Source organism: Hyperolius riggenbachi, chromosome 12, assembly GCF_040937935.1.
Source record: "Hyperolius riggenbachi isolate aHypRig1 chromosome 12, aHypRig1.pri, whole genome shotgun sequence".
Lineage (NCBI taxonomy): Eukaryota > Metazoa > Chordata > Amphibia > Anura > Hyperoliidae > Hyperolius > Hyperolius riggenbachi.
Genome location: NC_090657.1, coordinates 20,728,124 through 20,753,773, shown reverse-complemented (window position 1 = coordinate 20,753,773; position 25,650 = coordinate 20,728,124). Strand labels below are relative to the sequence as shown.

At 44.9% G+C, this 25,650-nt stretch overlaps 1 protein-coding gene across 7 annotated transcripts in view; it reads left to right on the top strand.

The window, feature by feature from the left end:
• Positions 1–25,650, top strand: part of CEP112 (centrosomal protein 112) — a 447,202-nt gene that overhangs the window by 386,885 nt on the left and 34,667 nt on the right. For all 7 annotated transcript variants that reach the window (XM_068264055.1, XM_068264054.1, XM_068264058.1 and 4 more), the window contains one exon: positions 6,131–6,280. In XM_068264055.1, the coding sequence (XP_068120156.1) occupies positions 6,131–6,280 (150 nt within the window). The remainder of the gene's footprint in view (positions 1–6,130; positions 6,281–25,650) is intronic.

The following is a 25,650-nucleotide window of genomic DNA, read 5'->3' as shown; positions in this document are numbered from 1 at the left end:
GAGTATATCAGGAGAGGAGGGTTAGATAGAGGAAGGAGCAGAGTCATCCAGCAGCACAGAGTATATCAGGAGAGGAGGGTTACCTAGAGGAAGGAGCAGAGTCCTCCAGCAGCACAGAGTATATCAGGAGAGGAGGGTTACCTAGAGGAAGGAGCAGAGTCCTCCTGCAGCACAGAGTATATCAGGAGAGGAGGGTTATATAGAGGGAGGAGCAGAGTCCTCCAGCAGCACAGAGTATATCAGGAGAGGAGAGTTAGAGGAAGGAGCAGAGTCCTCCTGCAGCACAGAGTATATCAGGAGAGGAGGGTTATATAGAGGGAGGAGCAGAGTCCTCCAGCAGCACAGAGTATATCAGGAGAGGAGAGTTAGAGGAAGGAGCAGAGTCCTCCTGCAGCACAGAGTATATCAGGAGAGGAGAGTTAGAGGAAGGAGCAGAGTCCTCCAGCAGCACAGAGTATATCAGGAGAGGAGAGTTAGAGGAAGGAGCAGAGTCCTCCTGCAGCACAGAGTATATCAGGAGAGGAGAGTTAGAGGAAGGAGCAGAGTCCTCCAGCAGCGCAGAGTATATCAGGAGAGGCTGGTTAGACAGAGGAAGGAGCAGAGTCCTCCAGCAGCACAGAGTATATCAGGAGAGGAGGGTTATATAGAGGAAGGAGCAGAGTCCTCCTGCAGCACAGAGTATATCAGGAGAGGAGGGTTACCTAGAGGAAGGAGCAGAGCCCTCCTGCAGCACAGAGTATATCAGGAGAGGAGGGTTACCTAGAGGAAGGAGCAGAGTCCTCCAGCAGCACAGAGTATATCAGGAGAGGATGGTTAGATAGAGGAAGGAGCAGAGTCCTCCAGCAGCACAGAGTATATCAGGAGAGGAGGGTTACCTAGAGGAAGGAGCAGAGTCCTCCAGCAGCACAGAGTACATCAGGAGAGGAGGGTTATATAGAGGAAGGAGCAGAGTCCTCCGGCAGCACAGAGTATATCAGGAGAGGAGGGTTACCTAGAGGAAGGAGCAGAGGCCTCCAGCAGCATAGAGTATATCAGGAGAGGAGTGTTAGATAGAGGAAGGAGCAGAGTCATCCAGCAGCACAGAGTATATCAGGAGAGGATGGTTACCTAGAGGAAGGAGCAGAGTCCTCCTGCAGCACAGAGTATATCAGGAGAGGGGGGTTAGATAGAGGATGGAGCAGAGTCCTCCGGCAGCGCAGAGTATATCAGGAGAGGAGAGTTAGTGGATAGAGCAGAGTCCTCCAGCAGCACAGAGTATATCAGGAGAGGAGCGTTACTAAGAGGAAGGAGCAGAGTCCTCCAGCAGCACAGAGTATATCAGGAGAGGAGTGTTAGATAGTGGGAGGAGCAGAGTCCTCCAGCAGCACAGAGTATATCAGGAGAGGAGTGTTAGATAGTGGGAGGAGCAGAGTCCTCCAGCAGCACAGAGTATATCAGGAGAGGAGAGTTAGGTAGAGGAAGGAGCAGAGTCCTCCAGCAGCACAGAGTATATCAGGAGAGGAGGGTTAGATAGAGGAAGAAGCAGAGTCCTCCAGCAGCATAGAGTATATCAGGAGAGGAGGGTTAGATAGAGGAAGGAGCAGAATCCTCCAGCAGCACAGAGCATATCAGGAGAGGAGAGTCAGAGGAAGGAGCAGAGTCCTCCAGCAGCACAGAGTATATCAGGGGAGGAATGTAGGGGAAGGAGCAGAGTCCTCCAGCAGCATAGAGTATATCAGGAGAGGAGGGTTAGATAGAGGAAGGAGCAGAGTCCTCCTGCAGCACAGAGTATATCAGGAGAGGAGAGTTAGAGGAAGGAGCAGAGTCCTCCAGCAGCACAGAGTATATCAGGAGAGGAGAGTTAGAGGAAGGAGCAGAGTCCTCCAGCAGCACAGAGTATATCAGGAGAGGAGAGTTAGATAGAGGAAGGAGCAGAGTCCTCCAGCAGCACAGAGTATTTCAGGAGAGGAGGGTTACCTAGAGGAAGGAGCAGAGTCCTCCAGCAGCACAGAGTATATCAGTAGAGGAGTGTTAGATAGAGGAAGGAGCAGAGTCATCCGGCAGCACAGAGTATATCAGGAGAGGAGGGTTAACTAGAGGAAGGAGCAGAGTCATCCAGCAGCGCAGAGTATATCAGGAGAGGAGGGTTACCTAGAGGAAGGAGCAGAGTCCTCCAGCAGCGCAGAGTATATCAGGAGAGGAGGGTTAGATAGAGGAAGGAGCAGAGTCCTCCAGCAGCACAGAGTATATCAGGAGAGGAGAGTTAGTGGATAGAGCAGAGTCCTCCGGCAGCACAGAGTATATCAGGAGAGGAGTGTTAACTAGAGGAAGGAGCAGAGTCATCCAGCAGCGCAGAGTATATCAGGAGAGGAGGGTTACCTAGAGGAAGGAGCAGAGTCCTCCAGCAGCACAGAGTATATCAGGAGAGGAGGGTTAGATAGAGGAAGGAGCAGAGTCCTCCAGCAGCACAGAGTATATCAGGAGAGGGGGGTTAGATAGAGGATGGAGCAGAGTCCTCCGGCAGCACAGAGTCTATCAGGAGAGGAGAGTTAGTGGATAGAGCAGAGTCCTCCGGCAGCACAGAGTATATCAGGAGAGGATGGTTAGATAGAGGAAGGAGCAGAGTCCTCCAGCAGCACAGAGTATATCAGGAGAGGAGGGTTACCTAGAGGAAGGAGCAGAGTCCTCCTGCAGCGCAGAGTATATCAGGAGAGGATGGTTAGATAGAGGAAGGAGCAGAGTCCTCCAGCAGCACAGAGTATATCAGGAGAGGAGGGTTATATAGAGGAAGGAGCAGAGTCCTCCAGCAGCACAGATTATATCAGGAGAGGAGGGTTACCTAGAGGAAGGAGCAGAGTCCTCCAGCAGCACAGAGTATATCAGGAGAGGGGGGTTAGATAGAGGATGGAGCAGAGTCCTCCAGCAGCACAGAGTATATCAGGAGAGGAGAGTTAGATAGAGGAAGGAGCAGAGCCCTCCAGCAGCACAGAGTATATCAGGAGAGGAGAGTTAGTGGATAGAGCAGAGTCCTCCGGCAGCACAGAGTATATCAGGAGAGGAGGGTTACCTAGAGGAAGGAGCAGAGCCCTCCTGCAGCACAGAGTATATCAGGAGAGGAGGGTTACCTAGAGGAAGGAGCAGAGTCCTCCAGCAGCACAGAGTATATCAGGAGAGGAGAGTTAGATAGAGGAAGGTGCAGAGTCCTCCAGCAGCACAGAGTATATCAGGAGAGGATGGTTAGATAGAGGAAGGAGCAGAGTCCTTCAGCTGCACAGAGTATATCAGGAGAGGAGAGTTATATAGAGGAAGGAGCAGAGTCCTCCAGCAGCACAGAGTCTATCAGGAGAGGAGAGTTACCTAGAGGAAGGAGCAGAGTCCTCCTGCAGCACAGAGTATATCAGGAGAGGAGAGTTAGATAGAGGAAGGAGCAGAGTCCTCCTGCAGCACAGAGTATATCAGGGGTGCCCAGGATCCTGGGGTGCCCATTGATTGGTAAGTTCTCTGTATATGGTGGATTATCCAGGACAGTCTCGTTTTTGGTAGAGTGATTTTTTTCCATTCATTACAGTCAAATGCACAGGAGCCCTCCATGGATAACACATTAGTCCAAAGTATTGGTCATTGAGACAACAACCAGATAATCTGCTTTGCAAGAGCATAAATATGACAAACTTGAGAAAGAAGTGAGTCTTCAGTGGACTCTTCAGGCCCTAACGCTAGCTGGCCGACCGTACGCTGAAATAATGTCTCTAATAGTGGATTTCTGCGCATTTTACTCAGTAAAGTTTTTGAATTCAACTCTGTCAATAAGGTAAAATGCAAAAATCAGGATGAAATGATTGGTAATACACTACTGAGGGTTTTGTATTCCTTGAGTATGTACCCCTCTAGGTGATGAGAAGGTGATTGGAAGCCTTACATGGTGTAACCAGGAGTGGCCTACTTAGCACGTTTATATCAAACATTATACGTCAGTAAACTAGTTGATAAAAATGGCAGCGCTAAACCTTCAGGTTGAATGCACAAAAAATTCAGGCGTAATCTATTACTATTAGACACTATCCTGAGGGTGAAGAAAGTTTATATGAAGACATCTGCTGCGCAACCAGTGGCTAATTGTCCCTGGGATTCAGCAGTCCTTCAATGTCCGTCCTATGCACCTGCAATAAGACAGGCTAAAGATAGAGCTTTAACTGGTAACTCAATTGCTGCCACCATGTCCGAGTTAAAAACAAACTCGCTGTGAGGGTGATCAAATAATTCACCCCCCATATACACAAATGCACATTAGATATAGTGCAATTCAGGCATCAAGCAACATCTACTTGGTGTCCATACTTGATTTGCAGGCTGATAAACATCTCCTTAAAGTGAACCTCCAGATTAAAAATCTACTCAGCAGAACTGAAAAGGCCTGGTGTTTCTTTAACAGTTTCACAGCGTCAGAACTTTGTTTTTTTTACCCAAGCCTCATTTTTAGCTGCAAAGAAAAGAAAACTGCCCGGGCATTTTCCCCCTGATGCTGTGCAAAGCATGATGGGATTTCTGATGATGTTGTTCTGCTGTTTTGGTGCAAAAAAATTTTTAATTTGAGATTTAAAGCCTAGCGTGCGCTGCTGGGAGGGGTTATCAGGACACAGGACAGTTGGAACTGTGTCTCATGCTCCCGGTCACCTCCTTTCAACCAAAAAGATGGCTGCCATCATGACAAAGATGGCTGCCCCCATAAAATCACAAACATGTGCCTGTTTTTTTTTAAAAACAGGGTGGGTAAGAGATTATATTACCTATCTATTTTAATTAACATAACTAATGTAACTTGATGACAGTATGTTTGTTTAGGCTGGAGTTCCCTTTTAAAAAAGAGAGCATCCGCTTTAAAAACAAACACACACAAGTGTCCGCAGGTTTAACAGTATATAAGATTATGTCTGGTCATCAGGCCAGGGCTTCTGCAGTGTCCCACATCTACCTGCCTTCACCATGTGAAAACCATGCTCTGGTGTAGCTCAGTCCAACTGACTAATCCATGATGAAATGCATTGGACGGAGCTAACCAGAGCATGGGTTTCACATGGTGAGGGAAGGAGCTGAGGTCACCCAGGTGTAAGGAAAACATCTGAGGAGGATCACAAGGCAGGTAGATGCTGGATGCTCAGAGTCTCTGAGCAAACGGGCAAAAGCCCGTGAAATGGCTGTTAGACCCTCTGTCACTACCCATTGATGCCTGTAATGTCTGTGATGTACCTGTTGGAATAAATCAAAAGCATTCAGCTTGGGTGCCCAGTGCTTTTCCTTCTACTGTCACATGGTGAACCTTATTACTGTGAGCACCAAGGTGGCCTGTGGAACCGACGTACAGTGCATCAGCCCATTGGGTGCTGGCCGTTCTTTGGACTCTTTCTCGTTTTGGCAGATGCGGTGTGCTGCAGGAGCCCTGGCCTCATGATCAGACATAATCTTATAAGCTGTCAAACCTGCGGACACTTGGGAGCGTATCTCTGTTCTTAAAGTGATGTTAAAACGTTTTGGTGCGCTATAAGTGGACGCTCTCTTTTTTGAGGTGATGTTTACCATGCTGCACGTCAAGTATGGACACCAAGCAGATGTTTAATGCCTGAAGGGCTCTATCCCTGGTGAACATTGAGCCTCTTTAGCCTGTCTTATTGCAGGTGCATAGGATGGACAGTGAAGGATTGCTGAATTCCAGGGAGAATTAACCATTTGTTGCGCAGTAGACGTTCCTCGTTATATCTGTGATCCGGCAAGCTTTGTAGCACAAGTGAGGACCAGAATCACCGTTAGTATCAGGGCTGTGGAGTCGGAGTTGGAGTCGGGACATTTTTGGGCACCCGGAGTCGGAGTTGGAGTCGTGGTTTCAGAAACAGGAGTCGGAGTCACATGATTTTTGGACAAAATCCACAGCCCTGTTAAGTATTAGACTAAGGAGTCGGAGTCGAGGAGTCGGAGTCTGAGCAATTTTGGGTACCCGTAGTCGGAGTTGGAGTCGTGGTTTCAGAAAGTCGGAAGATTTTTGTACCGACTCCACAGCCCTGGTTAGTATACAGAAATCTACTTTGAGCTCCTGCATTTAGTATTTTATTTCCTATGTCCATTGATAGCGGTCCTGACATGTTCTCATCTTGCTTAGGTTGTCTGTGAACTCCAGTCCTCTGTCGCCGCCCTGCAGGAGGAGAACAACCGACAACAGCTGAGCGCCTCAAAGAAGATGCAGGAGGCTGCCCACAATTATGAAGATGAGAAGAGAAAGTTAATGAAGGAGAATGAGAAGACAATGAAGGTAATAAGATGCCAGTCTGCCCACCGTGATATCTTCCATGCTGCAGAGCAATGTCCTGAAGGGTGGAGACCTTATCTGTCATTGACAGCTTGTTCATATGGCTGTTGTATTATTACTTCTCTATCCCAGAATCATTTATTTTATTCAGTCTTGTGGGCACAGAAAACTTGTCTCGCTTCCCTTTTGTATGAACTCTTCAGGTTCCACATGTCCTTTCTGACATAAGCTGAGTGCGAAAACATAACATAGGTTGCTGACAGAGTACTATGCTACAAGAGTGGCACCTGCTAATATTGGTGCACAGCTTTGTGTATTAAGGGGTTAGTGGTATTATGGTCAGAGGGTTAAGTTGGAGGTTACTGGTTAAGGGTTAGGTTGAGTTTTGATAAAATGAGTTATTAGTGATTTTTATTAATGGTAAAAGGTTATTTATTAGCACTAATGAGCTAGGTTAAATGTTACAGATTACTGGTCGATATGAATGATATAAAACTATTGGGTTAAATGTTATTAGTTAGGATTAGGAGGTTAGGTTGAAAGTAGACTTGTGCACAGGGTTGGGGTATGGCCAATACTGTTAGGTTTAATGTCATTAATTAGGATTGGGTGAAAAGTAGACTTGTGCACAGGGTTGGGGTGGGGCCAACACTGTTGGGTTAAATATTAGTTAGGATTAGGAGGTTAGGTTGAAAGTAGACTTGTGCACAGGGTTGGGGCGTGGCCAATACTGTTGGGTTAAATGCTATTAGTTAGGATTAGAAGGTTAGGTTTAAAGTAGACATGTGCACATGGTTAGCAGCGTGGTGACAACACTGCTGCAATATTACAGCCATTCCCATCCATAACTTTCTTTCTTATTCCAAATGAATGTGGTATTAATGTAGGATTGGCATATGCTCACCTCTAGTTGAAAGTTAAGGGCTATTGCTTAGGGTTTGTAGGTAAGGTGATAATATGTTAGGATTAACAGGTTAGGTTGAATGTTAGTTTTCTCGGAAGGATTAGGATGTTAGGTTGAGGGTTATGTCATTATATTTTAGGTTCATTCATTTAAATAGAATATTATGGGTTACAAGTTAGTATTGGGGTTTTAGGTTGTTAATCTTGCCCTTTAGAATTATACTTGTACAAGGGGTGCGGATAAATTCCTGACTTTGCCCAGAAAAAAGAGAGAGTTATGAAATAACACGTTTATTGAACATTTTCACCCCGAGACGTAAACTTTTGTAGCTCATTCAAATAAAAGTCCTTTGGTTGGGTCTATACCAGCTCTCAGCAGCATGTTTGGCATAAGAAATGTCCTTAAAACTCAAAAATGTCCTTTAGGTGTTTCTTCAAGTTTGGGAGCAGATAATAGTCCAAAGTGGCCCAGGTCAGGTGAGTACGGGGGGGATGGTTGACCAACTGGAAACCCAAAATGTTCAACTTGGCAGCCACAACATTGGACATGTGCGCTTCATCACGGGTTGCTGGGTCAGTTGAGGTTGGAGGGGCGCACACTGTGAAGCTTATCTTCAACGGTGAAATGCCCAGTCTTGAAACGAGATATCCAGGTTTTGACAGTACTGTAGCAAAGTCACTTCTCCCCCTGTGTTTGTGACATCTTACTGGGAATGTCCTTTGCTGACTTTCCCTGGAGAAACAAAAACATGATGACCCATAACTACGACATGAAACTTGCTTGTGCCTCTATCACAGCTTCTAACTGAAAGAAAAAAACAGGTTTAATAATCGCAAACAGATATTTGCCCAGTTACATATTAAGATATTAACTACTTAAAGGGACTCCGAGCAGTGCAGAAACTATGGAAAGATGCATATCATTTTAAAGCTCTCTTTCTCCTCTTTCCAATGATATATAAACCACCAACCTACGCCTTTTAGTTTTCGCTATATTCGTGATCGAAATTGCAGCGGCCGCGAATTCGATCGCGAAAATAGAGAACTATAAAAGGCGTAGGGCGACGATTTAGGTGTCGCCAGAAAGAGGAGAAAGAGAGCTTTAAAATGATATCCATCTTTCCATAGTTACATTGTATTACACAGGGCGACTTTTTCTCAAAGTCAGCAGCTCCATTCAGCAGAAAAAGTCGCCCTGTGTAATACAATGTAACTATGGAAAGATGGATATCATTTTAAAGCTCTCTTTCTCCTCTTTCTGGCGACACCTAAATCGTCACCCTACGCCTTTTAGTTTTCTCTATTTTCGCGATCGACGTAGCGGCCGCGGCAATTTCGATCGCGAAAACTAAAAGGCGTAGGGCGGTGTTTTATATATCATTGGAAAGAGGAGAAAGAGAGCTTTAAAATGATATGCATCTTTCCATAGTTTCTGCACTGCTCGGAGTCCCTTTAAGGACTAAGCTGATTGAAATCTACGCCCTGTTTTGGTGATGACCTGGGTGGCAGGGCGTACATTTCAATCAGCCGCCGCTGCGCGCATCCGCCGTTTCTGTCGCTCCCGCCGATCTCGCTGCTGAATAACGACGTCTCTCACCGCAGCTCACTTGCTCTGCCTGTCTCTATGACCACAGAGCCCTGTGAGCGGGTCAGGAGCCAATGAAACAGGCTCCTGACGGCTCACATGACTCTGCTGTCATAGAGACGGCAGAGTGGGTGGCTCAGGATTCCGACTTGCGGCTATTCGTCGGTGTTGCGCCGTTTCTTGTACCAGCGGTCTCTAGTCCCCAATGGGGTGGAGACCGCTGGTGCTTAAGTGATTAAGCTGTCCTATGGGGCATCTTAGTATGTAACTGTGGGGGGCAACCTCGTTGTTCTATTTCATCTGGAAGGGGTAAATCCAGGAACTTATCATCTCCCCCTTGTGATGTGATTACTGCCGTTCTGAGAGATTGCATTCAATGCTGCAGTTCTGTCTACAAATATGACCACATAAAAGATGTCCTGATTATGAAACTTTACGTCTTTGAATTTTTACACATGTGCTTCAACGCTTCAATAAAAAAATGCCATTTTCTGTATCCTTTAAAGTGGACTTCTAATGAGACACCTCACCAGGACAGGAACTGTAGGATGTTTATTTCCATGAAAGCAAGAAGTTTTAAATCAGGATGATACCATTTATTGGCTAACTAAAAATGAATAAAAATAAGCAAGCTTTCGGACTTGCAGCCTTCGCCGGGCTTACATCCTGTTAGAAACGAACAGGATGTAAGCCCGACGAAGGCTGCAAGGCCGAAAGCTTGCTTATTTTTTATTCATTTTTAGTTAGCCAATAAATGGTATCATCCTGATTTTAAAACGTCTTGCTTTTACTGATGGCTAACACAGTACAATACCCTACTGTTATTTCCATGAGGGACACAACTCCTGATGGCTTTCATCCTGTGCCACGACTGAATACTATCTTCCCCATCAATGATGGAGTTAGATGTTCCACAGTGGAGTCCGTCTTCGTTTTGAAGGCAGATTCCGGGGCAGACAGAGCAGCAGAGATTGTTTATATGTATAGATTTGGTGTAGGGGGGCCCCGATGTGTGGCACTTTGTAGCCAGACGTCATCAGTCAGAGCGCACACTTCCATTATGCTGCTTTAGAGAGATGCCAGAGCCTTGTATGTTCCCACCGCCAACCGTCTGTCCCTTCCCCACTGTAACACCTCATTTACACCGTCTTCCCTTCATTAATACCCATAATTCCTCCATCTATCAGGTGCCCTGACACCAGCAATCAGGCAGTCGTCCTGTGACAAAGACCGCAGCGCTGCACAGGACATGGCAAGCTCTGCTCCCATCTCCAGACTGTTTTCTTTTACAAATCAAACAGGATCTCCTCCAGCTGCCACAGCAGCAATATGTCGTCTACAGCAGAACTGAGAATGAAGTGTGTCTGCAGTGCTTTGTGGGTGATTAACAGAGATTTCTGTTCTCTGGAAAATGCTCTTCTGATCACCACTTCTTTATTTGACTCAGGTTTACCACCACTTTGTAGAAGCTAATGGAGGGTTCTTGTTGTAGGATGAGGAGTTGGTTGGACTTGTTCTACATTTCTTTTTGTGTGAAGTAGCGCTCCACAATAGTAAATGAAAGATGAAAGATGATTATCCCTTAGGAACCGCACTCACCCGTCCTGGTTGACCACTATTAGACTAGTCAATAGCTCTCCGGAAATTCTCCTTGTTCGATCAGTCCAGCTGTCCAGGCTGTGCTGTCCAGGAAGGTGGCTTCTTCAATAGGGTCTTCCTTCACAATATACCTCATAAGAAGAGTAAACATCTCATAGCGTGACTCCGTATAAAAGGATCAAATTTTATTTCATTAAAATACTCACAAACATGGCGGTTTGGTACAGCACTCCAGAGTATTAACGGGCTCTCCCCCGTGCCTCCTGGGTAAGGCCTGTAGAGGTTGCCGTTTTACTAGGATCTCGCTGTCCTTCTCCGCATTCTAGTGTAGTTCCTGGTTGTCCTATGGCTCCACCCGACGCGTTTCGTCACACGCGTGACTCATCGGGGAGACCCTAGTAAAGACTATAGCAGGGCTTTGCTATACCCTACAGAGAAGCGCATACACAGAGACTTGTATATGAACGTTTATATGAACTGAAGTGGAACTATTTCTAGGAATATTGCAGCGCTATTTGATATAATTACTTGTTCTACATTTGCCTAAAAGCTCGTTCCCATTCCCACCTCTCCATTCTTCCGACCGATGATGTTTTTTGGGGGTTTTTTAGCGACAAGCGATAGTTTCTGCAATCTCATGTGGTTTATACGAGTGTACGATTAGGCGAACGAAGATTTTCAACGCATGGTGGCAATAACCGCCAGAGCAGATCGTTTAAAGGAAGCATCAGCCATTTTATGCTACCTTCAGATCTACTTACGCAGGGCTTCCTCCAGCTCCTTGCAGCCGATATGTCCCTCACCGCTCTCAGCTGCTGGCCCGGGGTCCCTGCCGATGCAGAGGCCGACCTCGAGGTCATTCTGACCTGCACCTGCCACAGTTAATCACTCGCACGTGGGCTCAAGTGTTCTGTGCAGGCACAGTATTCTGCACAGGCGGGGACCCCGGGCCAACGGCGGAGATGCGACGAAGGAAATTTCGGCGGCAAGGGCCTGGAGGAAGCCCCGGGTAAGTAGATCTAAAAGTAGCATAAAACGGCTGATGCTTCCTTAAAGATCCGTGATGACTCCTGCGCAAAATGCTGTGATCTTTCAACACTCATTCGCACCCGTTGTGTGTCGTTGCATGACTGCGCGTTCACGCGGGTAGGAAAATGGGTCGGGGCACCTCGTTCGTCGGGAGGCGCCACTGTGAGGTTCCCTGATCCGTCAGGTGAGTATTAAAGAGAAACTCCAACCAAGAATTGAACTTTATCCCGATCAGTAGCTGATACCCCCTTTTACATGAGAAATAGAATGATTTTCACAAACAGACAATCAGGGGGCGCTGTGTGACTGATTTTGTGCTGAAACCCCTCCCACAAGAAGCTCTGAGTACCGCGGTACTCTGGGCAAACTGCCACAATGTAACAATGTTCACAGACAGGAATTAGCTGTTTACAGCTGTTTCTAACAGCCAAAACAGCTAGGAGCAGCTACATAACCTGCCCACAGTAACAATGTCACCATGTAATAAATGTCAGAATGTAAATCGGGGAGAGGAAAGATTTTACAATGAGCAAACACTGACTAAATCATTTATACATAATTATGGTAAAAACGAAGCACTTTTTTTATTACATTATTTTCACTGGAGTTCCTCTTTAAGCCTCAAGATGGCCACACACCATACAAAAAAATCTGTATTCATGGCACTTCAATAAAAAATGATCGTTTGTACAGAAAAATCGAAAGCTTTTTTTTTTTTTCTCATTTGAGCGTGAAATCTGATCAGATTTCTTAAATTTTTTTTCCCGATAGAACTCAATCAGTGTGGTGGAAATTTCTGTACAATTTTTCAGAAGAGTGGTGTAGGATAGAGTGTGAATTTCTTGATTTATAGACCCAAGCTAATTTTGGGGAGTTTTTAATCATGTTTTCGTAATTGGGTAAAACTGTAACACGGGTTTGTGATACATTGGTCAGATTCTTCAAATTTTGCAATCAAAAAATTGATAGTACTCCTTAAATTGAAAAGAAATATAAAAGATTGTATCGCGTGGCCACACACCATACAATTTTTTTTATATATTTTACACACCGTTACATTTTTTTTTTTTTTTTCAATTGTAGAAAAAATGTATTGCAAATGCCAAAATAATTGTTTGGGTCTTTCTGTCGCGAAAATCTTAGTTTAAAACACATACAAATAAGAAGTACATTTCTCCCAGACTAAAATGAGCCATAAATTGCTTTTCTCCTATGTTCCTGTCACTTACAATAAGAAGTAGAAATCTGACATTACCGACAGATTTTGGACTGGCCCATCTTCTCATGGGGGGGTTCTCAGGGTTTTCTTTATTTTTAAAAGCACTTAGGCTAGGTCCACACTAGGCACGTTTGCAGGACGGACACTGCAATCCGGGATCAGGGGAAGTACCACCAGGCTGCAAACTGATCCGTTTTCATAAAAAGTGCATCAGTTTTGCATCAGTTTCCGTTCAGTTTTTTACCCCAAAACACGGACAGAAAACTCTCTGTCATTAGGAAGGTAGTGGGAGGATTTTTTGGGCCAATAATAAAGTTCAGGCTATCCGTTTTTTCATCCGTTTTTGGTGCTATTTTGCCTGTGGAGATGGAGTTGCGTTTTCTCATTGCTTTTCACTACCCCTGCGTGTATCCGTGGTCCTGATCCGTTGCGTGAAAATGCAGCAGATCCAGACCTTCCGTTCAGGTTTTGAAAACGGGTCCCCGCAACCGCAGACTGATCAGTTTTTTACTTGGGTGAGGACGGCTGCTATTTTTAACATTAGTATCCGGGACTCCGTTTTTCATCAGGGCTGAAAAACGCAGCCACGGATACGTTTCCGGACCTAGTGTGGACCAGCTCTTAGTGAATGGCAGTTGCTCTGTTCAACTGCCAAAATAGTGTACGGTGAGCAGGGAAGCTGGCCAGCATCTTTGTATAACTCTTTTTCAGGGAATGTCTTTATAAAGAATAAAGGCCATGCTGAGAATCCCCTATGGAGAGATGGACTAGCCCAAAACCTGTCGGTAATGTCAGATTTATAATACCTACTGTGAGTGACAGCAGCATAGGAGAGAAGTCCTTTATGTCTCATTTTACTCTGGGAAAAATGTAATTCTTATTTGTATGTGTTTTAAGATTTTCGCAACACTTCCTCTTTAAATCAAGAAATTGTCAATCTGTCCTACGCCATTCAGTTTATTTTAAAAATTAATCAGAAAATCAGTCACTCCCAATCGACATCTATAGATAAAAACGGGAAACTTGATCAGATTTCTCAGGTAATTCATTTTTAAATGCAGACAAGAAGAGTCCGTCAGAAATAGAACAGGAAATTGTTCACACTATACGTTTCCAATCCGGTATCTTAGTCTCTGTGTGTGTCTCCTGCCTTGTAGCTAAGTCACGTGATTCTGAAGATCCTCCCCTCACCATGCTGTCTGTGGATCAGTAAACCCCTATCGCTGGGCAGCCAAGCTTCAGCCATCTTCAGTAAGGAGACAGTGGCAGCTTCTTCTTTACATAGAGCAGTAAATCTTCCAGAAATACTCCGTCCTCGCCTGACCCGCCGTTGAGGTTTCCCATGTTTATGTTTTCAGCCGTCAGTGAAATTCGCTTTGCCCGCCACGCTCTACAATTATGGCGAAGGCTCCATCAATCTGATGCCTATCAGCAGGTTGTAATTGCCATCTTACCTTACAGCATGCAGCAGCCGGGGCCCCAGCGTCTGCCTTTCCCAGGGTGTGGGGGCCGCCGGGCGCCCCTTCCTGTCACACCAGCGTGGGGATGGGAAGCGGCGCTGGAAGTGGAGATTAGAGGGCGGCTGGGGATGTGGTCACACGCAGACACGCCATGTTATGTCTGCGTTCATCTAACCTCCACTCCTGTCCTGAGAGAACTGTGCCCAGCCATCCCCATTTCCAGGAACACAACATCCTGGCTGAAGGACCACAATCGCAAATGATTGTAAAATGTATAATACTTGTAAACACATACAGGTAAGAAGCGGGTTTCTTCCAGAGTAAAATTTGCTATAAATGACTTCTCTCCTACGCTGCTGTCACCTACAGTAGGAATTAGAAATCTGTCATTACCAACAGGTTTTGGCCTAGTCCATCTCTTCATGGGGGATTCTCAGCATGGCCTTTATTCTTTATAAAGACGCTCCCTGAAAAAGATGTATACAAAGATGTTGGCCGACCTCCCTGCTCGCCATACACTTTTTTTTTGGGCAGTTGGAAGGAGCAACTGCCATTCACTAAGTACATTTTGAAAATAGAGAAATCCCTGTGAACCCCCCATGAGGAGATGGGCTAGTCCAAAACCTGTCTGTTCTGTCAGATTTCTACTACCTACTGTAAGTGACAGCAACATAGGAGAAAAGTAATTTATCGCTCATTTTACTCTGGAAGAAACGTACTTCTTTGTTTACATATATTTTGCAACAGAGGTCCTTTAAGCTGTGGACTTGGAAGTATACTGGCTATAGGCAACTTTAGGCAGGGGACACACTTGCGCGTTTTCTGCCCAGAAAAACTGGAGCGCTCAAGTTAATCAATGGGTTAGTTCACACCTAATGCATTTTTCACACGCAGAGAAAAAAACTGACATGATCCTGCAGGATAAATCTGCACCTTTAGTCAGTTTTCTCTATCAATTGCATTAGCTGTTGTGAAAAAATGTGAGCGTTTTTCTGCATACAAACACACACAGTGTACAGAAAAAGCATGCAGAAAACTGAAAGGCAGGTGTGTCCTTTGCCTGTTTCCGCTAGGACTGGTCTGCATTTTTTTCAGCACACAAATTCACACAGCATTGATTCCCTATGGGTCTGTTTCCACTAAATGCAAATTAAAAAACTGACAACTATGTTACTATTTTTCATCCGTCGCATGCAGAAAAATCACTTTCAATGTGATTTTTGTGGGGTCTGTGCGCATTTTCACATACGTGATCAGTAGTAACAGGGCTTCCTTTGTAAAAATCGCCGCATTAGCATGCAAATTTTGCATCCAAAGCCTCAATTCCTCGCAAGATTCGAATGATGCCAAACTATAATTGTTTTCTACAATAATCAATAGGAGGAAGATTGGCAGCACCAGCAACAGTGGTGTAGCTATATACTGTATATATAGTGTGTGTGTGTGTGTGTGTGTGCGTGCGTGCGTGCGTGCGTGCGTGAGTGGTGTGTGTGTAATGTGTTGTGTGTGTGTGTGTGTGTGTGGTGTGTGTGTGTACTGTGTGTGTGTTTGTGTACTGTGTGTGGTGTATGGTGTGTGTGTGTGTGTGTGTGTGTCCGTTTCCGTTTCTAGACCTGCTGATTTGACGTCGGCCAAAGTATAAAATGCTGGGGATTTCTGACATTGGCCAGCCAGTTTGCAAAATGGCCAAAGTCAGTCGACCAAAGTACAAAACACACAAATCCCAGAACTTTTTTGTTACAGCTGATGCACAATCCTGCAACAACTCAGCAGCGTGTCTACTTCCTGATCTCATGGAAGCAGACATATTTGTTAACATCCTGTGCTTTCAAATTAGCATCCTGCGCTTTCAAATTGGCTGCTCTGCCATGGCAGTCAGGTGACACAGGGGTGAGATCAAATTACAGTGGGGGGGGGTGCATGGCTGGGGGTGCTTTGCTGGGCACTTTGCATGGCTGGGGGCACTTTGCATGGCTGGGTGTGCGTTGCTGGGCACTTTGCATGGCTGGGGGGACTTTGCGTGTCTACTTCCTGATCTCATGGAAGCAGACATATTTGTTAACATCCTGTGCTTTCAAATTAGCATCCTGCGCTTTCAAATTGGCTGCTCTGCCATGGCAGTCAGGTGACACAGGGGTGAGATCAAATTACAGTGGGGGGGGGTGCATGGCTGGGGGTGCTTTGCTGGGCACTTTGCATGGCTGGGGGCACTTTGCGTGGCTGGGGGTACTTTGCTGGGCACTTTGCATGGCTGGGGGGACTTTGCATGGCTGGGTGTGCGTTGTTGGGCGCTTTGCATGGCTAGGGGGACTTTGCATGGCTGGGTGTGCGTTGCTGGGCGCTTTGCATGGCTGGGGGCACTTTGCATGGCTGGGTGTGCGTTGCTGGGCGCTTTGCATGGCTGGGGGCACTTTGCTGGGCGCTTTGCATGGCTGGGTGTGCGTTGCTGGGCGCTTTGCATGGCTGGGAGCATTTTGCATGGCTGGGTGTGCGTTGCTGGGCGCTTTGCATGGCTGGGGGTACTTTGCTGGGCACTTTGCATGGCTGGGGGGACTTTGCATGGCTGGGTGTGCGTTGCTGGGCGCTTTGCATGGCTGGGTGTACGTTGTTGGGCACTTTGAATGGCTGGGGGTTCTTTGCTGGGCACTTTGCATGGCTGGGGGGACTTTGCATGGCTACGTGTGCGTTGCTGGGCGCTTTGCATGGCTGGGTGTGCGTTGCTGGGCGCTTTGCATGGCTGGGTGTGCGTTGCTGGGTGCTTTGCGTGGCTGGGGGGACTTTGCATGGCTGGGTGTGCGTTGTTGGGCACTTTGCATGGCTGGGGGTTCTTTGCTGGGCACTTTGCATGGCTGGGGGGACTTTGCATGGCTACGTGTGCGTTGCTGGGCGCTTTGCATGGCTGGGTGTACGTTGCTGGGCGCTTTGCATGGCTGGGGGACTTTGCATGACTGGGTGTGCCATGCTGGGCGCTTTGCATGGCTGGGTGTGCGTTTCTGGGCGCTTTGCAAGGCTGGGTGTGCGTTTCTGGGCGCTTTGCAAGGCTGGGTGTGCGTTGCTGGGCGCTTTGCATGGCTGGGTGTGCGTTGCTGGGCGCTTTGCATGGCTGGGTGTGCGTTGCTGGGCGCTTTGCATGGCTGGGTGTGTGTTGCTGGGCGCTTTGCATGGCTGGGTGTGCGTTGCTGGGCGCTTTGCATGGCTGGGGGTGCTTTGCTGGGCATTTTGCATGGCTGGGGGGGCTTTGCATGTCTGGGGGGTACCTTGCTGGGCGCCTTGCTTAGCTGGGGGGAGGAGGTTAAGCTTTGCATGGCTAGGGGGCTTTTCTGGGTGGTTTGCATGGCTGGGCGGTACTTTGCATGGCTGGGGTTAGAGTTAGGTACATACGGTTGGAGATTAGGGTTAGGTATAAGCAGCAGGAGTAGGTTAGTGTTAGGTATATACAGGTGAGGGTTAGGTATAAGCAGGAGGAGGTTAGTCATATGTATATACAGGTGAGGGTTAGGTATAAGCAGGAGGAGGTTAGTCTTATGTATATACAGGTGAGGGTTAGGTATAAGCAGGAGGAGGTTAGAGTTAGGTATATACAGGTGAAGGTTAGGATTAGGTATAAGCAGGAGGAGGTTAGAGTTAGGTATATACGGTTGGAGGTTAGGGTTAGTTATAAGCAGGAAGAGGTTAGTGCTATGTATATACAGATGAAAGTTAGGGTTAGGTATAAGCAGGAGGAGATTAGTGTTATGTATATACAGGTGAGGATTAGGTATAAGCAGGAGGAGGTTAGAGTTAGGTATATACGGTTGGAGGTTAGGGTTAGGTATAAGCAGGAGGGAGGTTAGTGTTATGTATATACAGGTGAAGGTTAGGGTTAGGTATAAGCAGGAGGAGGTTAGTGTTATGTATATACAGGTGAAGGTTAGGGTTAGGTATAAGCAGGAGGAGGTTAGTGTTAGGTATATACAGGTAAAGGTTAGGGTTAGGTATAAGCAGGAGTCGGTTGGAGTTAGGTATATACAGGTGAAGGTTAGGGTTAAGTATAAGCCGGAGAAGCTTAGTGTTATTTATTTACAGGTGAAGGGTAGGGTTAGGTATAAGCAGGGGGAGGTTAGTGTTATGTATATACAGGTAAAGGTTAGGGTTAGGTATAGACAGTTGGAGGTTAGGGTTAGGTATAAGCAGGAGGAGGTTAGTGTTATGTATATACAGGTGAAGGTTATGGTTAGGTATAAGCAGAAGGAGGTTAGTGTTCTGTATAGTGTTAAACAGCAAATTCTGGGGTACGATCCTTTATAAAGTGAAGGATCAAAGAACACAGTCCTTTTTAGGGCAATCCACCTTGCCCTTTAGTGCTTATTTATACCTTTGAAAAGGACTAAGTATACTATAATGCAATCTCAAATAGGCAAAAAAGTCTCTGAAAAAACTTTATTAACACACGTACAAAAAATAGAAAAAGTGGTTCTTCAATATCACAAGGTCTAAAAAACATTGGTTGGTTTCGAACAACAATTGGTTGTAGCTTTGTGGGCATTTAAACTTCAAGGCAACGACACATGTTCGTTTCGGGCTTTTGTATAGAATTGTATGTGCTCTTCGTCAGGCCGTAATACCCAATTCTGCGTAGCTCAACCAGACAAAAAGACCAATCAGGCGAAGAGCCAGAAAATGGGGGGCATCTGTACCCACCAGACGCAGTTGACCTTCACAAGAGCTACAGCAAGGAGAAGCTAGACGGGTTCCCGTCTAGCTTCTCCTTGCTGTAGCTCTTGGGAAGGTCAAGTGCGTCTGGTGGGTACAGATGCCCCCCATTTTCTGGCTCTTCGCCTGATTGGTCTTTTTGTCTGGTTGAGCTACGCAGAATTGGGTATTACGGCCTGACGAAGGGCACATACAATTCTATACAAAAGCCCGAAACGAACATGTGTCGTTGCCTTGAAGTTTAAATGCCCACAAAGCTACAACCAATTGTTGTTCGAAACCAACCAATGTTTTTTAGACCTTGTGATATTGAAGAACCACTTTTTCTATTTTTTGTACGTGTGTTAATAAAGTTTTTTCAGAGACTTTTTTGCCTATTTGAGATTGCATTATAGTATACTTAGTCCTTTTCAAAGGTATAAATAGTGTTCTGTATATACAGGTGAAGGGTAGAGTTAGGTATATACTGTTGGAGGTGAAGGTTAGGTATAAGCAGGAGGAGGTTACTGTTATGTATATACAGGTGAAGGTTAGGTATAGACGGTTGGAGGTTAGGGTTAGGTATATATGGTTGGAGGTTAGGGTTAGGTATGAGCAGGAGGAGGTTAGAGTTAGGTATATACAGGTGAAGGTTGGAGTTAGGTATAAGCAGGAGGAGGTTAGTGTTATGTATATACAGGTGAAGGTTAGAATTAGGTATAAGCAGGAGGAGGTTAGTGTTATGTATATACAGCTGAAGGTTAGGGTTAGGTATAAGCAGGAGGAGGTTAGTGTTAGGTATATACAGGTGAAGGTTAGGGTTAGGTATAAGCAGGAGGGGGTTAGAGTTAGGTATTTACAGGTGAAGGTTAGGGTTAGGTATAAGCAGGAGGGGGTTAGTGTTAGGTATATACAGGTGAAGGTTAGGTTTAGGTATAAGCAGGAGGAGGTTAGTGTTATTTATTTACAGGTGAAGGGTAGGGTTAGGTATAAGCAGGGGGAGGTTAGTGTTATGTATATACAGGTGAAGGTTAGGGTTAGTTATAGACAGTTGGAGCTTAGGGTTAGGTATAAGCAGGAGGAGGTTAGTGTTATGTATATACAGGTGAAGGTTATGGTTAGGTATAAGCAGAAGGAGGTTAGTGTTATGTATATACAGGTGAAGGGTAGAGTTAGGTATATACTGTTGGAGGTGAAGGTTAGGTATAAGCAGGAGGAGGTTACCGTTATGTATATACAGGTGAAGGTTAGGTATAGACGGTTGGAGGTTAGGGTTAGGTATATATGTTTGTAGGTTAGGGTTAGGTATGAGCAGGAGGAGGTTAGAGTTAGGTATATACAGGTGAAGGTTGGAGTTAGGTATAAGCAGGAGGAGGTTAGTGTTATGTATATACATGTGAAGGTTAGAGTTAGGTATAAGCAGGAGGAGGTTAGTGTTATGTATATACAGGTGAAGGTTAGGGTTAGGTATAAGCAGGAGGGGGTTAGAGTTAGGTATTTACAGGCGAAGGTTAGGGTTAGGTATAAGCAGGAGGGGGTTAGTGTTAGGTATATACAGGTGAAGTTTAGGGTTAGGTATAAGCAGGAGGAGGTTAGTGTTAGGTATATACAGGTGAAGGTTAGGGTTAGGTATAAGCAGGAGGAGGTTAGTGTTATGTATATACAGCTGAAGGTTAGGGTTAGGTATAAGCAGGAGGAGGTTAGTGTTAGGTATATACAGGTGAAGGTTAGGGTTAGGTATAAGCAGGAGGGGGTTAGAGTTAGGTATTTACAGGTGAAGGTTAGGGTTAGGTATAAGCAGGAGGGGGTTAGTGTTAGGTATATACAGGTGAAGGTTAGGTTTAGGTATAAGCAGGAGGAGGTTAGTGTTAGGTATATACAGGTAAAGGTTAGGGTTAGGTATAAGCAGGAGTCGGTTGGAGTTAGGTATATACAGGTGAAGGTTAGGGTTAAGTATAAGCCGGAGAAGGTTAGTGTTATTTATTTACAGGTGAAGGGTAGGGTTAGGTATAAGCAGGGGGAGGTTAGTGTTATGTATATACAGGTGAAGGTTAGGGTTAGTTATAGACAGTTGGAGCTTAGGGTTAGGTATAAGCAGGAGGAGGTTAGTGTTATGTATATACAGGTGAAGGTTATGGTTAGGTATAAGCAGAAGGAGGTTAGTGTTATGTATATACAGGTGAAGGGTAGAGTTAGGTATATACTGTTGGAGGTGAAGGTTAGGTATAAGCAGGAGGAGGTTACCGTTATGTATATACAGGTGAAGGTTAGGTATAGACGGTTGGAGGTTAGGGTTAGGTATATATGTTTGTAGGTTAGGTATGAGCAGGAGGAGGTTAGAGTTAGGTATATACAGGTGAAGGTTGGAGTTAGGTATAAGCAGGAGGAGGTTAGTGTTATGTATATACATGTGAAGGTTAGAGTTAGGTATAAGCAGGAGGAGGTTAGTGTTATGTATATACAGGTGAAGGTTAGGGTTAGGTATAAGCAGGAGGGGGTTAGAGTTAGGTATTTACAGGCGAAGGTTAGGGTTAGGTATAAGCAGGAGGGGGTTAGTGTTAGGTATATACAGGTGAAGTTTAGGGTTAGGTATAAGCAGGAGGAGGTTAGTGTTAGGTATATACAGGTGAAGGTTAGGGTTAGGTATAAGCAGGAGGAGGTTAGAGTTAGGTATATGCGGTTGGAGGTTAGGGTTAGTTATAAGCAGGAGGAGGTTAGAGTTAGCTATTTACAGGTGAAGGTTAGGGTTAGGTATAAGCAGGTGGAGGTTAGTGTTAGGTATATACAGGTGAAGGTTAGGGTTAGGTATAAGCAGGAGGAGGTTAGTGTTAGGTATATACAGGTGAAGGTTAGGGTTAGGTATAAGCAGGAGAAGGTTAGTGTTATGTATATACAGGTGAAGGTTAGGGTTAGGTATAAGCAGGAGGAGGTTAGTGTTATGTATATACAGGTGAAGGTTAGGGTTAGGTATAAGCAGGAGGAGGTTAGTGTTATGTATATACAGGTGAAGGTTAGGGTTAGGTATAAGCAGGAGGAGGTTAGTGTTATGTATATACAGGTAAAGGTTAGGGTTAGGTATAAGCAGGAGAAGGTTAGTCTTATGTATATAGAGGTGAAGGTTAGGTATAAGCAGGAGGAGGTTAGTGTTAGGTATATACTGGTGAAGGTTAGGGTTAGGTATAAGCAGGAGGAGGTTAGTGTTATGTATATACAGGTGAAGGTTAGGGTTAGGTATAAGCAGGAGGAGGTTAGTGTTAGGTATATACAGGTGAAGGTTAGGGTTAGGTATAAGCAGGAGGGGGTTAGTGTTATGTATATACAGGTGAAGGTTAGGGTTAGGTATAAGCAGGAGGGGGTTAGTGTTATGTATATACAGGTGAAGATTAGGGTTAGGTATAAGCAGGAGGAGGTTAGTGTTAGGTATATACAGGTGAAGGTTAGGTATATATGGTTGGAGGTTAGGTTTAGGTATAAGCAGGAGGAGGTTAGCATTATGTACATACAGGTGAAGGTTAGGGTTAGGTATAAGCAGGAGGAGGTTAGTGTTAGGTATATACAGGTGAAGGTTAGGTATATACGGTTGAAGGTTAGGGTTAGGTATAAGCAGGAGGAGGTTAGCATTATGTACATACAGGTGAAGGTTAGGGTTAGGTATAAGCAGGAGGAGGTTAGAGTTAGGTATATACAGGTGAAGGTTAGGTATATACGGTTGAAGGTTAGGGTTAGGTATAAGCAGGAGGAGGTTAGCATTATGTACATACAGGTGAAGGTTAGGGTTAGGTATAAGCAGGAGGAGGTTAGCATTATGTACATACAGGTGAAGGTTAGGGTTAGGTATAAGCAGGAGGAGGTTAGAGTTAGCTATATACAGGTGAAGGTTAGGGTTAGGTATGAGCAGGAGGAGGTTAGCATTATGTACATACAGGTGAAGTTTAGGGTTAGGTATAAGCAGGAGGAGGTTAGTGTTATGTATATACAGGTGAAGGTTAGGGTTAGGTATGAGCAGGAGGAGTTTAGTGTTGGATATATACAGGTGAAGGTTTGGGTTAGGGATAAGCAGGAGGAGGTTAGTATTAGGTATATACAGGTGAAGGTTAGGGTTAGGTATAAGCAGGAGGAGGTTAGTGTTAGGTATATACAGGTGAAGGTTAGGGTTAGGTATAAGCAGGAGGAGGTTAGAGTTAGGTATATACGGTTGGAGGTTAGGGTTAGGTATAAGCAGGAGAAGGTTAGTGTTATGTATATACAGGTGAAGGTTAGGGTTAGGTATAAGCAGGAGGAGGTTAGTGTTAGGTATATACTGGTGAAGGTTAGGGTTAGGTATAAGCAGGAAGAGGTTAGTGTTATGTATATACAGGTGAAGGTTAGGGTTAGGTATAAGCAGGAGGAGGTTAGTGTTAGGTATATACAGGTGAAGGTTAGGGTTAGGTATAAGCAGGAGGGGGTTAGTGTTATGTATATACAGGTGAAGGTTAGGGTTAGGTATAAGCAGGAGGAGGTTAGTGTTAGGTATATACAGGTGAAGGTTAGGGTTAGGTATAAGCAGGAGGGGGTTAGTGTTATGTATATACAGGTGAAGGTTAGGGTTAGGTATAAGCAGGAGGAGGTTAGTGTTAGGTATATACAGGTGAAGGTTAGGGTTAGGTATAAGCAGGAGGGGGTTAGTGTTATGTATATACTGGTGAAGGTTAGGGTTAGGTATAAGCAGGAGGGGGTTAGTGTTATGTATATACAGGTGAAGATTAGGGTTAGGTATAAGCAGGAGGAGGTTAGTGTTAGGTATATACAGGTGAAGGTTAGGTATATACGGTTGGAGGTTAAGTTTAGGTATAAGCAGGAGGAGGTTAGCATTATGTACATACAGGTGAAGGTTAGGGTTAGGTATAAGCAGGAGGAGGTTAGTGTTAGGTATATACAGGTGAAGGTTAGGTATATACGGTTGAAGGTTAGGGTTAGGTATAAGCAGGAGGAGGTTAGCATTATGTACATACAGGTGAAGGTTAGGGTTAGGTATAAGCAGGAGGAGGTTAGAGTTAGGTATATACAGGTGAAGGTTAGGGTTAGGTATGAGCAGGAGGAGGTTAGTGTTATGTATATACAGGTGAAGGTTAGGTGTAAGCAGGAGGAGGTTAGCGTTAGGTATATATTGGTGAAGGTTAGGGTTAGGTATAAGCAGGAGGAGGTTAGTGTTATGTATATACAGGTGAAGGTTAGGGTTAGGTATGAGCAGGAGGAGTTTAGTGTTGGATATATACAGGTGAAGGTTTGGGTTAGGGATAAGCAGGAGGAGGTTAGTATTAGGTATATACAGGTGAAGGTTAGGGTTAGGTATAAGCAGGAGAAGGTTAGTGTTATGTATATACAGGTGAAGGTTAGGGTTAGGTATGAGCAGGAGTAGGTTAGAGTTAGGTATATACAGGTGAAGGGTAGGGTTAGGTATGAGCAGGTGGAGGTTAGTGTTAGGTATATACAGGTGAAGGTTAGGGTTAGGTATGAGCAGGAGAAGGTTAGTGTTATGTATATACAGGTGAAGGTTAGGGTTAGGTATAAGCAGGAGGAGGTTAGTGTTAGGTATATACAGGTGAAGGTTAGGGTTAGGTATAAGAAGGAGGAGGTTAGTGTTAGGTATATACAGGTGAAGGTTAGGGTTAGGTATGAGCAGGAGAAGGTTAGTGTTATGTACATACAGGTGAAGGTTAGGGTTAGGTATAAGCAGGAGGAGGTTAGAGTTAGGTATATACAGGTAAAGGTTAGGGTTAGGTATGAGCAGGTGGAGGTTAGTGCTAGGTATATACAGGTGAAGGTTAGGGTTAGGTATGAGCAGGAGAAGGTTAGTGTTATGTATATACAGGTGAAGGTTAGGGTTAGGTATAAGCAGGAGGAGGTTAGTGTTAGGTATATACAGGTGAAGGTTAGGGTTAGGTATAAGGAGAAGGAGGTTAGTGTTAGGTATATACAGGTGAAGGTTAGGGTTAGGTATGAGCAGGAGAAGGTTAGTGTTATGTATATACAGGTGAAGGTTAGGGTTAGGTATAAGCAGGAGGAGGTTAGTGTTAGGTACAGTGGTGTGAAAAACTATTTGCCCCCTTCCTGATTTCTTATTCTTTTGCATGTTTGTCACACTTAAATGTTTCTGCTCATCAAAAACCGTTAACTATTAGTCAAAGATAACATAATTGAACACAAAATGCAGTTTTAAATGATGGTTTTTATTATTTAGTGAGAAAAATAACTCAAAACCTACATGGCCCTGTGTGAAAAAGTGATTGCCCCCCTTGTTAAAAAATAACTTAACTGTGGTTTATCACACCTGAGTTCTATTTCTGTAGTCACCCCCAGGCCTGATTACTGCCACACCTGTTTCAATCAAGAAATCACTTAAATAGGAGCTATCTGACACAGAGAAGTAGACCAAAAGCACCTCAAAAGCTAGACATCATGCCAAGATCCAAAGAAATTCAGGAACAAATGAGAACAAAAGTACTGTAATTGAGATCTATCAGTCTGGTAAAGGTTATAAAGTCATTTCTAAAGCTTTGGGACTCCAGCGAACCACAGTGAGATCCATTATCCACAAATGGCAAAAACATGGTGTGGTGATATATTGGGGTGCTGATAATGTTAAAGATAATAACAGAACATATTTCTGTCTTTTTTCTGTCTACTGGGTAAAACCTCAGATGTGTATTGTGCTTGGTAGTAATTGGCCACCTGGCCAGAGTAATCTGAAGCATAATGTAAGTCTGCATGTAAATGTACATTACCTCTGCCCTCATTGTCCAGCCGGGGAAACTGTGTGTACTGCTAATTAGCGGCCAATTGAGGAAGAATAGGCTGGTCGGCATGGCTTTTGAACTGGAATCAGCCATTGTCCCATCATACAAAGCAAGCCTGCCAGAATGTTGGG